Below are 15,506 nucleotides of genomic sequence, written 5' to 3'. Positions count from 1 at the left end.
GCAAGTAACCGAGAGAATCCGGTTAAAGGATTTTCAAAATAAAAGATCCTCCAGACTCAAATAATACACAAAACGGAAATATTTCACTATTTCTTGCGCGGCCCGGTACCAATTGGTTCACGGACCGGTACCGGTCCACGAACCGGGGGTTGGGGACCACAGTTTTACAGGTTTAATTGCTCTGCAACACCATAATCTGAATTACTTCTTCAGCTTGCCATCAAGTTTGGCCTCATAATGAGCCATTCATCTGATTCAGGTGTGTTGGAGAAGAGATGCATCTAAAATTTGCAGGATTGGGTTGGAGCAACCCTCCACTAGCTTATCCAGGACTAGACTCAGAGGAAATATCTCAGGACACATAACAGTCTCTGGGGACGTCTTATCGCTAGAATCCTTCCCAAAGTTAAGCTCGTCTTTCCTTCAGCTTCCAAGGCTCAAACATGGAGCAGCTGGGAGTACAACATGCTGACAAAGGCCTACCTTGAGCCTCGATGAAACTTTAAAAAGCTGTATTCCTCAACATGATGAATAATGCTTTTGCTGTCCTTTTTGACAAGGCTATTTTGCTGAAGAATAAAAGACATTCCTTCTAGTCCAGGGGGGTGAAAAAAAAAGATAAATTTATGCAGACAGCAAAGCAGCAGGAGGACATGAAGTTTGGGGAGTTCTCACTGAACATCAGCTGCTATTTGTAACGCATTTAAAGTTGTAAAAATAATGTTAGTTATCCAGTGTGCAACATTGATGTATCAGAGCTGCTGAGAGAATCCAAATGCATTTCATCTTGAATTTCCTCCATAATGCGTTTAAAATGCATGACAGAAAATTTCTCCACAACCTTCAACAACGGCTGCACACATTCAAAAAATAACACAAACAACTTTGTATGGCAGAAAGAATAGAATTTAGAAATGTAGTTATCCACATTGTTGTTGGATTTGATAATTAAGGGGGGTGCATTCACACAGCCCTATTCAGTTTGTTTTAACCAAACTCCAGTTTGTTGGTTCAGAAAGTCCGGTTTGTTTGAAGAGGTGTGAATGCATAATCAAACTCTAATGTGGACCAAAAGAAAAAAAAAGGGCAAATTTTGGTCCTCCTACAAACCTTGGTCTTGGTTTGGTTGAAGTGAACTTTGGTGTGGTTTGAATGTCAAGGGAACTGGAGTAGGAAGTGAATTACAGCACAGGGCATTCTGGGTAAGTACAGAATGCCCAAACAGATGTGCGTATCTAGCGCTAGCAGGAGAAATGACTGGTAGTTTTTTGCCAAAGACAAAAGAAAAATCTTTTAACCGCTAAAAATCTGACAAAACTCCATTTTGGATAACAGGCTTGTTTTGTGCAAAATAAAACCCCTTCCCAACCTTTAGGTAGCACTGCACTGATTGCTGATTTTATTTTTCAATTCTCCAGCCTCTTTCCTTCAGCTGTGTGAATGAAGTTTATCCAAACTTCATTCACACAGGTAACATTTTAAGAAGGGAAACTTTTGACAGCTAAACTTAAACATTTAGATCATGCAAGCTCTGGGTTCCATGTAAAATGAGAATTGATGCATGTCTTCATTTTAGGATTTAAAACAAATACTAGTTTATATAGAAAGCACTTTTCACAGACATAAAATCACAAAGTGTTGTACAATAGAAATCAATCTTCAAACTATACAAAGCATAAGAAACACAGTAAGGCTGATGTCTAGAGTTTAAAATAAAGCCGCTTTAATGCCTCACACCAGCCATAATTGTCATTTTTATATTTTGATGCTTAACCCTGATGTCAATAAAACTATAAGGAGAATGTATGGTTTTTATATGATGGTGAGTTTAGTTGTTTAAGTGCAGAAAAAAAGTTTAACAAAGTTTAACAGACTTACCAGAGGAAGGCTTCATTATCAGCGACGGCTGTTTTCTTCCATGAAGAGGTAAATCACAGAAGGGTGAATCTGATTGGATGAATTATTTCACCTGTATTTGTCTGCCAAGTCTCACTGAGGTTCATTTTAAAAGGATTTCTACTGGAACGTCTAAAATCTTTGCATAAACTTTGACAAAAAAAGAACACGTTGAACCATGTTATTTATTCCATCTTCTCCAGAACTGCAGATTAGTTTTCAGACTTCAATAAAAGACAGAAAACTTAATGTTCAGAACCCTTTTGCTGCTTTAAAGATATGAAATAAATTCTCCATCATTATCAGCCCTGAAGGATTTATGTGCTGCTAAACTTTTAAAAACCACATACAGTATAACTACAGCAAGTGACAGAAGATAGATAAGCTGCATATTTTAGTGGGAAAATATCATACATCTGCATAGAACTTCATTTAATTTTAACAGATACTGTCCTAGACTGTAGAAAAATAAAATATTGGTGCATGTTTAGCTTTAATTCGGAAACTCTATGCAGCCTTGCCTACAAAAGGAAAAAAAAAAAGACACATTTTGCTGCACCAAAAGAATCAATGCAGCTACAAATACCAACGTTTCCCCTTTAGATGCGAAGATTAACAGTAAAAAAAACCAACTCAATTCAGTAAAAAATCTAATAAAACCTGTGACCCTGACAGTACAGTACACTTCATTTCTTCCTCAAAGGAGAAAGAACTTTATCTAAATCCTCACACTGGTCCGGTTTTCTCCCTGTTTGCTTATTTACCTTCCAATTCTTCTGTCTTAGTGACAACATGTTGGGCAGTAGGCCAAAAAAATAAAACAAAAAACATGAGTAAAGGTGAGAAACAGGATGAAGTACAGAAGAAAAGTCAGGCCTAAAATTCAGTCCAGCTCAGATCTGAGAAATGCTTCATCCTTCAGCTGATCACCTTCACTACACCTGATCTCTCTTGAGAAGGACAAAGATTATTGAGTTTTACCAAGTCATATGTCTGCTTTGCATTCTTAAACCAGTTCATATCCATGCACACATTCAGTTTATTGATTTATTTATTCGGGTAGAATGCCTGAATAATTCATAAATCAGAGATAAGATGATGTAAACAGGGAAATATTCACGTTAATATGTACTGAAGTTGAAAAGTCTATAAGAACATTCTCAGAAATGGAGAAGAAATACTAAAACCTTGTTGAAAAGATAAGAAAGTCTCACAGTAGAATATTGACAAATAATGGACAAAATCAAGATTTTTGCTCACAAGTGTCTCTTTAAATATCTAACTCTGTTTAGAGTTTTCTAGCATTTCCATCCAGATGCTGTCATCCGTCTCTACTTTCCAAAAACCACAGCAAAACATGGCAAAAAATGTGATACGACTAATGTACAGCTGATCTTGCATTTTCACTGGAACAGTATAATTTATAATTATTTTCTGAAGCATTTCAGTAATCTTTGATCTCCAAAACTGCATTAACAAAAGCACAGAAAGTGCGCTCAAATTTTTCAGAAAAATCAGTCGTTTTCACATGGGCTTTACAAATATATATTATAAAGCTATAGAAGTATAACTTTGCAAGTCTTCTAATTTTATCTTTAAAGCTTAGATGAGGTCTAAGGGAACATTAAATCAGTGAATATCTAAACATTTTTGTGCTTTTTAAATTATTTCTCTAATACCATCAACTGGCCGGGAAATATAGAATTTTCTAAATTCGGTACAAATATTTTTGTCATTTTTCAAATAAATCACAAATTTTCTTTAACTTAAGGGACCTAATGAAGTGACCAGGAGGACCAAACACCCCAGAGTTAAAGACCACACCTCTTACTGTGGATTTTGTCCATCAGAGCATCACATGTGGCGTCTTCCCACTGCTGCAGGAACTGTTGGATGGTCCTCAAACTGTGCACAGTGAGGGGTGGAAAGCAATGATATATGCACTTCAAAAACCAGCAGGATGTCAGCCTGGATATGATCAAACCAGGCAGAGAAAAACGGACAAATTGGTCTCACAAGAGGCTACTTACTCCACTGTTCCAACAGAAAACCAACACAAAAATCAGCAGCAGCGCTTACCTCGTCTTTGTGGGTGTTTTGCACTATTTAGAAAGTCAAACAGACACAGTTTCACTTGTGTATTGGATTCTCTTTAGTACTTTACATTTAACAGGAAAATACAAGGGTCTGTTTTCAGCAGGATACAGGAAATTTAACAGTGCTCTGTACATTACAATATTATAGTCAGTGTGGTGGTAACTTGGTCCAGGAAAGCTGGAGCCGTGAATGTCGTGCACAGTTCACTGTGTGGTCGTGAGGGTGGGGAATACAATTCAAAATTCTCATTTACATACTGTAAGGAGTCTCTGTTAGCAGCTTGAAGAAAACACAAAATCAGGAACAAGATACTAAAAAAAAAAAAAAATAGACAAAATGCATGAAGAGGAAAAAAGTCTAACTGTTGAATATTTAATGCATGAACAAGTCAGGGAAATTCAGAATTAAGAAGCTGTTTGGTATTTTCTACTTTGTTTCAACGGTCACCAGTTTGGGCTCATAGTCACATTTAACACAGATCTGCCAGGTTTGATTGGGAAGTCTACATTCATCCTGAGATTTAAAGTAAAAACAGAAACAATTTGAACTGACAAACTGATAAATGAAGTTCAAGCTGTGGTTGAACAATAAGCAAACTTTAGATGCGTTTCGACTGTAATTACGGTAGTTATCTGTTATAATATTTCAGGTTTACCTCAGCCCCGTCTAGTGGCTTTTTTTTTAAGAAGGGGAAAATTAAGATGGCTGACGAGTAGTTCTTCCTCAGTTTTCCACAACAATAAAATCCAAATCTCTGGTGGCTACATCCTATAAGAAAACACTCTTCAAAAACTTCACAGAAATGTTTAACAGTTAAAAAGGTAGATTCATTTGAGATTGCAAAGTTCTACAGTAATGAACCTCTTGGTCTTCTACAGCACTACACTCTAAAATATAAGTAAAACCAAAGTTCATGAAAATGTGTGACTTTTTAAAATTAATTCTAACAGTAGATGTCAAAAAGAAAGAGAAATTCTTGCTGGGATTAGAAACCAGAGTCTTACAGCGCCGAAATTTAACTGAAGAAGAAACCATGAAGAAGAAAACGACAGGAAGTTAGTTAGTTGGAGGAACATGGGGCAGCATGTTTTTTTAATGACACCGCATGAACAAACGTATTCATGTGTGATTTTAATTGCGTTTCTTATTTAATGGAAGTGTTGCAACCTCAAAATGGTGTTTTTTTCGACATTAGCAGAATATTGACTAAGTTTTGTGCACTTTTGTAATGGAGACGCTTCAGAGTGCCTTATTTACCTGCGACTTTGGCAGCTGATACAGAAAAAGTTTCTGTATCAGGCCAAAACACAAGTAAAATCCCTCAATAATATAAAAGTACTCCATGATTAATTTAAAGTGTTTTACAATTGCTCTTTTCCACTTCCATTTTTCTGACGTTTTAAAATGTAATATCTATAAAACATTATATTCTGCATGACGACAAACAACACTAATAATTCCACACTGAATTAAATGAAGTTATGAGCCGCTGTAATAAAGATTACTGAGAGAACCTAGACTAAAGCCAGAGACCGTAAACCCACCTTGAATGTTTGGTGTGATCTTAAAAATCCTACCTGACCACCAGGGCTGTTTTCTGTTGCTAAACTTCTCTTGAAACTTTCCCGTCGCGAGAACTTAGCTTCTAGAAAAAAAGTCTACAGTCGAAACGCACCTTTAGACACCGAAAAGTAATGTTTCACCTTGCAATCAAAACAGTTTTACAACTCATTCATTTTTCTCACACAGAACATAAAGAGGGCATGCAGTAAAGCAAGTACAGTAAACTCAATCCAGGATTTATGAATATCAGCTGTGAGTCTATGTACATGTGGACGAGCTAAAGCAATATTTTACCGATAGTTGTAAATGTTAAGCTAAATTAAAGTCGGTTTTGTTCCAATATTTACATTGTTAGCAAACAGTTCCACCATTTAACTGCCACACAATCAAATAGTAAACATCAAGCTGAGAGAATTAAATATATCTATTTCAGTTTCTCCTGTGAAACATGTGTTTGCATAATATTTCTGGATTGTGTCTAATTTAAGAACATGGGGGATAAAAAGCAGGTAAAATGGTGCTGATTATAAAAGGGACTTTAATAAGCCAAAATCAGTCAGTAAGTTGGGTAAAAGGAAAAAAAAAAATCAAAGCCCTAAAATCCAAAGTAGGGAATTAGAGGAAACCGTCCTAGAAAGTAATTTTTGATCTCATGGTTGTCTCATTAGTCCCTAGTAGAAAATGTTTCATGTGAGATCAGATGGAAAAATGTTAACCTTCAAAAGTCATCTCTAGAAAAACGAAACCCTGTCTGAAATGAAAACTATCTGTCTGGACGGTGATATTCTGTTTGAAATCTCAGTTTCTAAAGTTCTTTAATTCTCCCACTAATATTTATGTTCAGTGTCAGGTACATTTTCAAAGGCAACAATTAACACAACTAAAATAGATGGCTTGATTTCAGCTGGTCTGGCTTGTCTGTAAAGTGAACACAACCTCACAAATACATCTACACATTTGACACAGCCAACGTTTTCTTTTCTTCCTCCTTGTCCTGCTGTTCGTTAACACGCTGTGGTCCTGCTCATATTGTTTAGTTTGGGGCAACTTTGTGAGCTTTAGCTTATTTATTCCAAGTTTATTGGAACTTATTAATAAAACATGGAATTCATATATACCGTGATGCGGCTAAAAGAATGAGACAGCATGAAATGGCTGCGATGTAAATGATGAAACAAAATCAATAATATATTCGGTGACCTTCTTTAAGGGTGTTTCACATTTCTGTGGAGTTTAGAGGAGGCTGTGCTCAGTCTGAATGTATTCAGAGCTGTGTTTGAAATGTTCACTCAGTCAAAATAACATTTTCACTGGAGAACCAAGCAGGGGATGGCGGTACAGACTCTACTTCACTGCCACAACACTTCAAAATTGTGGAGGATATTCCCAGTTATTTGCTATAAAAACCTCAAAATGCTAACATAATCTGAGCTGATGGTTGGCAAATTTTGCGGTTTTGACAAAAACTTCAAGTTTAACTTTAAAGAATTTGAGCATTTTGAACTTGAGACAATAAACATCTTTGGACATTATTAACAAGTCGAAAAATCCTGATATATTTTTTATATTATCTTTAGCTTCCTGGGGGTACAGAAACACTAATGGGTGAGAAAGTTAAACGTTGCTACATTATGTATGACTTAAGAGTGAATGACACAGCGATTCAAACACAGCTCAATTAATGTATTTCTGTTTCCTACATTCTCAGAAGCTTTAGCCTTGCAAAACTTGAAAAGGGAAATAAATCATCAAAAATATTGATCTGTTAAAACTTATGCATAGCAAATTCCCACATCAAACAGTCAAATGAGATTCCAGAGCAATAAAAATCTACATCTGTCACAGCAGTACAGTGGAGAAACTTTGACCGACCACAAGATTATAAAGATCCCAAGAGTTCAACCAGATTCTCATTTCTCCTCCTTGGAGAAAGAAACTTGTAACATTTTAAGCAACTCCAGTTTGACAGAATTATATACAAAGAGGAATGTCTGTATGTATGTAAGCCCAACATGACATGCGTGTAAAGCATGGTAACATTTTATTAGTTTATTAATGTGTATGAATAATTGTTTAATTACATTATAAACATGTACAAATTTGGAAAAAGTTGGCTGATTGTGCCTTAGGTTACCTTTTCATGCAACGCTCGTCTCTTCAGGCTGGAGAATGGCTGTAGTGTTTTACTTTAATGCTGCACTAAGCCGTCTCAAGCCTCCTAACAGTGAGAAAACAGTGTCTGCACTGATATAAGTGAACTGTGACCGTTTTTATAAGGCATCAGATTTGTCAGGAACACCAGGAAACTGTAGTAGGGCACTGCTTTCATCTACCTACTAAATGTAGAAAATGTATGTAATGAAGATGAGTACAAATCATGAATGTGCTACACCGACAACAACAAAGGTTTTGCCATTAAAAGAATGCTTTTTCTACTTTGGCAAAAACAAAATTCTTTTAAAACAGATTTTAATTAGAGTCTTTGAAAGTTACTTGTTCATCAAAGGCCTCTTTGTTTGGAGTAGGTACAATACTGCAGAGTCCTGCTGAGCCACTGAAACACATTAACCCTTGTTGTACTCCTGTCCATGTCAGGATTTTGTAAAAGTCAAATCCTGAAAAACTGGAGCTGGAGCAGCTCTCATATGTCTCCATGGCTCAGCTTCCAAGTAAAACATGTTTCCTATAGCCAAGATTTACAGACGTCTCTTGTGATTGAGATCCTCTGGTCGAGTCTTTGGCTTCTTGCATTCTCTCCTGTGTGAGGGTGTATGAGATTACAGCACTGTGCAAACTACATGGAACGAACCCTAACCAGAGCAACAATTGTTGGCCTTAAAGTTTGTGAAAAATCATCTTTCACTTGCTTGAAAAAAGGGGAAAAATAGAAAGGAACTGTCTCTTTAGAAAGTCGAGAGCAGTGCTTTCACAATGCACCTCCAATCTTAGGCTATTTCTTTTATTCTGCGCATGTAATCATGGAGTTCCTCCGGGTCTTTAAAGCCCATATCCTGGCAAACCCACTGAATATCCTCTTCGTCTGCTATGGGGATGGAGTTATAGGGCAGCTCCTCTGTGGGGAGGGTGGTAAAGGTGGTAAACTTGACTCTCTTGCGTTTGGAGGTGGGTGAACTGGCCTCCTCGCCGTTATCCTTCGTTGAACCGCCAGAGCTGCCGTCACCCCTTCCATGGACCTGACTATGAACGCTGGTCTGGGAACTGCCACTACTGTGATGGTCCCCATGGCAGCAAGTTTGTACCCCCTCCAAAGGGTTGCTGGGACTTTCCACCTGCTGTGGAGACAGGTCGCATTGGGCCCTGAGCGGCTGGCCGTTTCCAAGGAACACCCAGTGGTGAGAATGGTCCATGTTGGCCTGGCCTTCAGGCGGGATGCGCTTATGGCGGTATTTAAGCACAAAAACAATGCAGTTGATTAGAAACACCAATATAGCCAAGCAGAAGACGCCTAATAGAGCATACATGCCAATCTCAAGATCAGTCATGTTGCGTGGCGAATGCACAAAATCGTCCCCTTCCTCTTCATCACTCTCAGTCGGCCGCTCTTGGTTGCTAATGGTGGGGAAATTAGTGTAATCAATGGGAACACTGGCAGGCTGCTCGTTAGAAGTATCATAAATTCTTCCACTGATGTTGGGATCAATGATTGTCCGCCTGGTGACAGATGCCAGCTCAATCTCGCCCTCTGTGGTCGTTTCTTCCTCCGAGTCTTCCTCGGGGCCAAAACGGACCTTGACATAAACTGCAGCAGATGCAATGACGCTTTTGCGTTTGGTCTTCTGGCAGGCTTCGCAGATGGTCATCTCTACACGCACCATTTCTCCTGATCCCTCGCCTTCTGCTACCACCACAGGCCACCGTTGCTGCGGCTCCTGGGATACTGACACAACTTTGTCGTCCAGAGTAGAGGCATTGAGGTTGTAGTCTTTGGGATCAAAGTAAGTCAGAGGGGCGGCGGTGTTGTCACTGAACAGCATCCAGACAGACAAACTGGCCTCCTGTCAGGGAGAAGAGAGACAGATTACATTTCTAGTTTCAACAAAAATAAGTTTTGACCCTATGCCGGATTTCATATGAATGTAAGTTTCTCTGTTCCATTTACTTACCGGTGTTAAAGATGACCTATTATGCTTCCTTGAACAGGTAAGAATAGGTCTATGGGTTATTTAAAACATGTTTACTAGATTTTTTTGCTCAAAATCTTTCTTAGATAATGAGATTTTAGTCTGCTCAGTCCTGCCTATCAGAATGAGCTGCTTTAGGGTGTCTTGTCTCTTTAAATTCAAATAAGCTGCTGCTGGCCATCCCCCCTGAGGTTTGTGAAATGGCTCATTTTCCATACACCAAAAAAAACATTAAAGTTATTTTTCATTACTGTGTTTGCAATATTATTTTATTAAAACAAGTCTCTCTTGTAAACACGATCTTAGATCTCAATGGGACAACCTTGACAAATAAAGGTCAAATAAAATAAAAAATATTGCCAAAAAACAACTGGGTGTTTTTTTTAAGTGCTTTGACTGTTTTAGAAGCAGTAGAGACCCAAATATAAGTATAACAAAGTACATAATGTGTAGATTGTTAAGTTTAAAATTCGTAAACCCCCGAAATCATGTCATTGGTTGTCTACTTAAGATGTCAGAAGGCATTTAAAAAACTGATCAAAGAACATACAAATGGGACACATTAAAGGGATTGGTTAATTTACATCAAGTGAACAACAAAATGCCAAGTTATCTAAAAAACAAGGTCAAAAGGAAAACTTTCCCTTTCTATAAATCAAGAAAAACATTGCTCTCAACACTTTTAGAAGAACTTGTGCAGGTCTAGATAAAAGGGCTTCTCAAATTTTATGATCCATCTGTCAAAGTTGTGCATAGATAAGTTCTAATAAATGTTATTACTTTTGTGGACTTTGAAATTAGCAAGGCAAATGAACCGAGCTCATTTTATTGTAGCAATATAAAATAAGATTTTGTTTCGACTTCTCATATTTAGGCTGTACAACTTTTTGCTGAAATAGAAGTCATTTTGGAGAAACTTGAGCAATTTCTTTTATAATAAAATTATAAAAAATAATTTAAAGACAGGACCTTGTTGTCTGCTGTGTGTATCAGTCAGGAACACACAATGACAAGGTCTTAACTATTACCACTGCAGGTTTTTGTGAAGTTTGAGCTGTACATTGGCTCCTTCGTACGTTAAGTTTTCTGCAGGTCAGATGTCAGAAAAGTAAAGGAAAATACATGTTCTTCAACTTTTTGTAACTCACTTGGTATATGCATAATTTTCCCATATTTCTTAGCATTTCTGGTAAAGTTCTGTAAAAACTCTTCTACATTAATTACTTTATCGAGCTATTTAACAATTTCTATGTTATTTGTCAATTTTGGCAGGATCAGTCCTCCATAAATAATCAAATTTACAGTGAATGTGTTGATGTGATCTGATGCCATACCAGAACACATCAAGATACAACAGAACAGCATCGTGTCAAGGCCAACAATAACAAAAATGTTTTGGATTAAGAGAAGCTGTCATTTAAATTTGGTCATAATAGCATTAGAGGATAATAAACAGATGACCATAAGATGGCAGAACCCACATTGTAAATGTGACGACATTTAACAAACCTTTATCTCATTGCTAAATTAGCTGGTTCTTTGAATGTTTCCGTTTGTGATCTCAGTGAATAAATTCAGTTAGATTTTCCCTACCACTGCGATCCTCTGAAGGGTGAATGAGCACAAAATTATTTACAGGCATTCTCTTTATGGTTTCTTTTATTTTCTAAGTAGGAAGCAGAGCTACAGCATCAGGTTTGCAAAGATTACTGTCAAACAAACGTGTCATGGCTGTCGAGTTCTGCAGCAAGACGAATTAAAGAGAACACAGTTTTAACCAGATCAGATCTTGTTTGTCTCATTAACTTGTAGCTGAGACAGAGCAGCGACATCATTTACTGCACCAAAGATACAACTCATACAGGATACTTGGCTTAAAATACATCTTCATTAGATAATATTTTTTGTTTAAATCAGTTCACAACAGAAAATCGATTACCAAGAAAACCTAGTTCTTCAGCGTGAACCGTGGCTAACTCAAATGTTTTGTTAAAGGGGAAATATCTTGTAAAATCAACTTAGTCTCGCGTTTATTCTTTTATGCATGTTTAAGAAATCCTTTAATCGCCAAGGCAACAATTCATCTAAGCAAAATGCCTGGGTGGTCCTAGCCCCACCTTTGAGGTACAGCTCTTCCTCTGAACTGCAGATTCCAAGCTTCTACCTCACAGAGCAGCCCTTGCTAATTGCTCCTTGAGACTAGCCAGCAGCAATTAGCAAACACATGGTGGAACTGCGTATCTCTTGAGCTCATTGTAGGAGCTACACTTTTCAGGGAAATGCTGTTAAAATTGTTGTTAAAGGGTTAATAGAGGAGAGCAGTTCTGATGACAAGCGGTGAACTCTTCCTGTATTTATATCGTTCAGAGGAACTTTCAAATTCCCAACTCTGAGCATCTTTGACAGTCTGGACTCACTCCATTACCCTAAACCTCAGGAGATTTTCTGAAACAACCAAACAATTCCCCCCAAATTAAAAGTCTTAACATGCAAAGGAACTTCTTGTCTCTGATGAGAACAAGAACAAACTAACTTCAAGGTTGACTTTGTTTGTGCTGGTAAACGAAGAGGTGCCGACAAAGATGCGCCATTAGTAAGTACGTGTATCAAATGATGAGTCTGTCTCTTTGTGTTTATCGACCGCGATGGTCTCATCTCTTCTTTTCTTTCACTCTTTACGTCCGTACTCCCTCTGGAGAAAGATTGGATGAAAATGTGCCACAGACTAAGTCCCTACCTGTAATCAGGTAGCGTTTGATGGTGTCCTCTGTTAGCAGCTTGCTTAAACGTCAGCTAACATCCAGTCGGACAGATGATAAGAGAGGCAGGACTTTGTTTCAACAGATTTCTGAAGGTGTCTAACAGATGTACACTCGCTTTACTTCAGGTTCGGAGACACGATTCTAAAAAGGCAAACCTGTCATCTCTGTAAAAAAAGCAATAATATGGCTCTGATTATAAATAATGCACTGAATCGGAACCATTTGCTTCTATAAATCCATATAATGTCATCATTTCTATGAGCTCATTTGATTAAGTTTCACTCTTATTACATGCCTAAGAGGAACAGCTTGCATTATGAAATATACATGAGTTGAGCAAATATTTGTACCATCTTAGATTGTGAATAAAATGACTTGTATTCTGTTATTTCAAGTGTAATTTATCCACCTGTGGAAACATAACCCAACCTGACAAAATTAGAAGAATGTCAAAGTGGGTGGAGTCAAAACATACAGGGGGTGTGGTCAAGTGTGGGGATGAGCAGAGGGATTAGTCTAGCGAATATCGCCACGATGATGCTCACTACTCCAGCTCCTGACTTGCCACTTGTGCTGTGTCTGAGTGAGATAGTTCTATGTCTCACTCAGACAAAAACACTAACCAAGGTTGGCTGCTAAAACACGCAGGATAATTCACTTGCAGTAACCACCGTTCAACCAAAGGAGGGCAGCACTGAGATGATTTTAGGCCATATATTGCAGAACTAAACAAATTTAAACAAAAATGTCATAATTTGCACAGAAACATAAAGGTAGAACCTTAGATAACCTAGTTTATCAGCAGAAGAAAGTTGATTTGGGGTTAACTTGCACTTGAAAAGGCGGCTTGTTTTGGTAAATGTCCATCTATCAGGATTTATGTGTTTCATTCATTTCTACAGTAATAGCGGACATTTAGAAAGTTTTCCAGTGAAACGAAGTCAAATGGCTTGAAATAGCTTCAGCCAGCAGCCTGGCGAGAGATGTGTGCCGGAGGAATTGGCTGCCTTTTACGGCATGGCCTTGGAGAGCACTTAGGACAATACATTACAATAATTAAATTTCAAGGTGGCCAAGAAGCGGAAAGCAGGAAAAATTGGGATTTAATGCCTGCTTCTCCTTCACTCATGCTCAGTGTGGATTTTTAGCAACGTTGGAGGAGGGCGAACACATGTTCACGTTCTATTCTGGGTGAAGCAAGGATCCTAATTAATCCTTCCCACAGATCCACCTCTCTATGCCTTTTGCGTTGCACAAACAAATAAAACAAAATCTACATATTGTTGCTGTTAATTTGAAGAGCAAAATCTATCTTGTGGAATACATTTGGACATATTTTTGGAGTGTTTTTGCTCCAGGCTCAGTTAGTATTGAGTTTGCTGTAAAGGAACAGAGTGGAAACTTATTAGTTCGGCTTTTATCTGGCATCCTCCCTGACTGCTGCCGAACACTGACAGCACGTTAAGCACTTCACTGCTTAAAAGAGAAACTGCTGCGTGCTTGTTTACAACCTTTGGAACAAATTTATTTCACCACTCCGTTGAAATAAACAAGGAATTATTATAAAAACATCTGAGGTTTTGATACTGAAGGATTCTGTATTTTATTAGTGACCAGTTAGTTTCTTTGTTTGCATTTTTTATAATATAATTTTGTTCAAGTTTGTGGACAGTAAATACATGAATCGGAATTAAATACTTAAATAAGCAGAAACTAAATCTCATCTTTCATTTGTATGTTGATAAAAATGACCAAGCATTCTGGACATCAACATGATGTGGCGGTGATGCTTACAGGATTGGGCTGCACTGCAAAAACAACAAATGTGAGTATTTTTGCATAGTTTATTGGGAAGATATCATAGTATGCCTGAAATAAGACTAAACTGATTTAACTGACTATATATTGTTTGCTTAAAACAAGATATAGGAGTTTGTTTTAAGTAAATAATCCCTTAATATTGATGAAAAAGTATTGACTCACTTATAACATGGGAGAAATGTATTGATATGTGAAATAATCTATCAGTGGAGCTAGCACTTTTAAAAATCAATATTAAGGAATTATTGGCTTAAAATAAGATCCTAAATCTTCCTGAAAACTTACACGCTGGTTAGTTTTGTCTGATTTCAAATGTACTAAGATATTTGCACTAGAAACTGAACAAAAAAATGCTTGGTAAGATTTGGTGTTTGTGCAGTGTTCAGATGAGCAACCCCTGCAGCATCTCTGTCACTGGGAAACGGGCCAACTCCAGATGTCCAGGGAGAAAACATGCATTCAACTCTCCAAAAACCTCTCACTGACCAAGGTCCGCCTGCAGCAACGCAACCGTCCCAGTTTTCCACCAAGACATTCCCTGTGTAGCCAAACAACTGCAGATGGAATGAATGTGACCAGAGCGAGTTAAAGAAAAGGCCAACTTTGGTTCATGGACAAAAAGTGATTGGGCTTCTTTTTCCATAGTAAGCCAATGGCATTACACTGCAGCAAATTTTGAATGTTTGAATCTGAATGTTTGTTGTTTTTTATGTTAACACTAATTCCAGCAGTGACAGAGTACAGTCTGACATGGTTCAAAAGATCCACCTTAATGTTGGCTAGTCTTTCGCTCTCGCTTCATTTTGTTACGGTGGCCCAGGAAGGTCAACAAAATACAAAATCATAATAAAACCCATATTAAGATGGAAGTTTTTGCTAAAACAGCATTTATGCCAAAATGGAAGTTATGGCAAAAATAAAACTTATGCTAACAATAACTATATGCAAAAAAGCAGAAGTTTGTGTTAACATGGAAATCATGTTATAATAAAATTTAAGCTAAACTGTTATGGTAAAAATTATTTTTTTGTTTGCTAAAACAAATGTAATGTTAAACCTGAAATTATGAACTTTTGTCTGCTTAGAAAGTGAGTGAATACATCAATAGGTTTCTAAATAGGTAACATAAATAAGCACACACACACACACACACACACACACACACACACACACACACACACACACACACACACACACACACACACACACACACACACACACACAC

General features: G+C 37.5%; 1 protein-coding gene and 1 long non-coding RNA gene across 3 annotated transcripts in view; one reads left to right on the top strand and one right to left on the bottom strand.

Moving 5' to 3' along the window:
- Nucleotides 1-4,024: 4,024 nt before the first annotated feature.
- The window catches only part of tmem132e (transmembrane protein 132E), a 443,650-nt gene continuing 432,168 nt past the window's right edge, over nucleotides 4,025-15,506 (bottom strand). For both annotated transcript variants that reach the window (XM_008428504.2, XM_008428502.2), the window contains exon 9: nucleotides 4,025-9,572. In XM_008428504.2, the coding sequence (XP_008426726.1) occupies nucleotides 8,502-9,572 (1,071 nt within the window). In that variant the 3' untranslated portion in view covers nucleotides 4,025-8,501. The remainder of the gene's footprint in view (nucleotides 9,573-15,506) is intronic.
- The window catches only part of LOC103476280 (uncharacterized), a 5,822-nt gene continuing 233 nt past the window's right edge, over nucleotides 9,918-15,506 (top strand). Inside the window, exons 1-2 of the long non-coding RNA XR_535439.2 lie at nucleotides 9,918-14,285; nucleotides 14,661-14,925. This is a non-coding gene — a long non-coding RNA (uncharacterized LOC103476280). The remainder of the gene's footprint in view (nucleotides 14,286-14,660; nucleotides 14,926-15,506) is intronic.

Source organism: Poecilia reticulata, linkage group LG14, assembly GCF_000633615.1.
Source record: "Poecilia reticulata strain Guanapo linkage group LG14, Guppy_female_1.0+MT, whole genome shotgun sequence".
Lineage (NCBI taxonomy): Eukaryota > Metazoa > Chordata > Actinopteri > Cyprinodontiformes > Poeciliidae > Poecilia > Poecilia reticulata.
The sequence above is the reverse complement of the archived record's forward strand: the minus strand, read 5'-3'. Positions and strand labels throughout refer to the sequence as shown.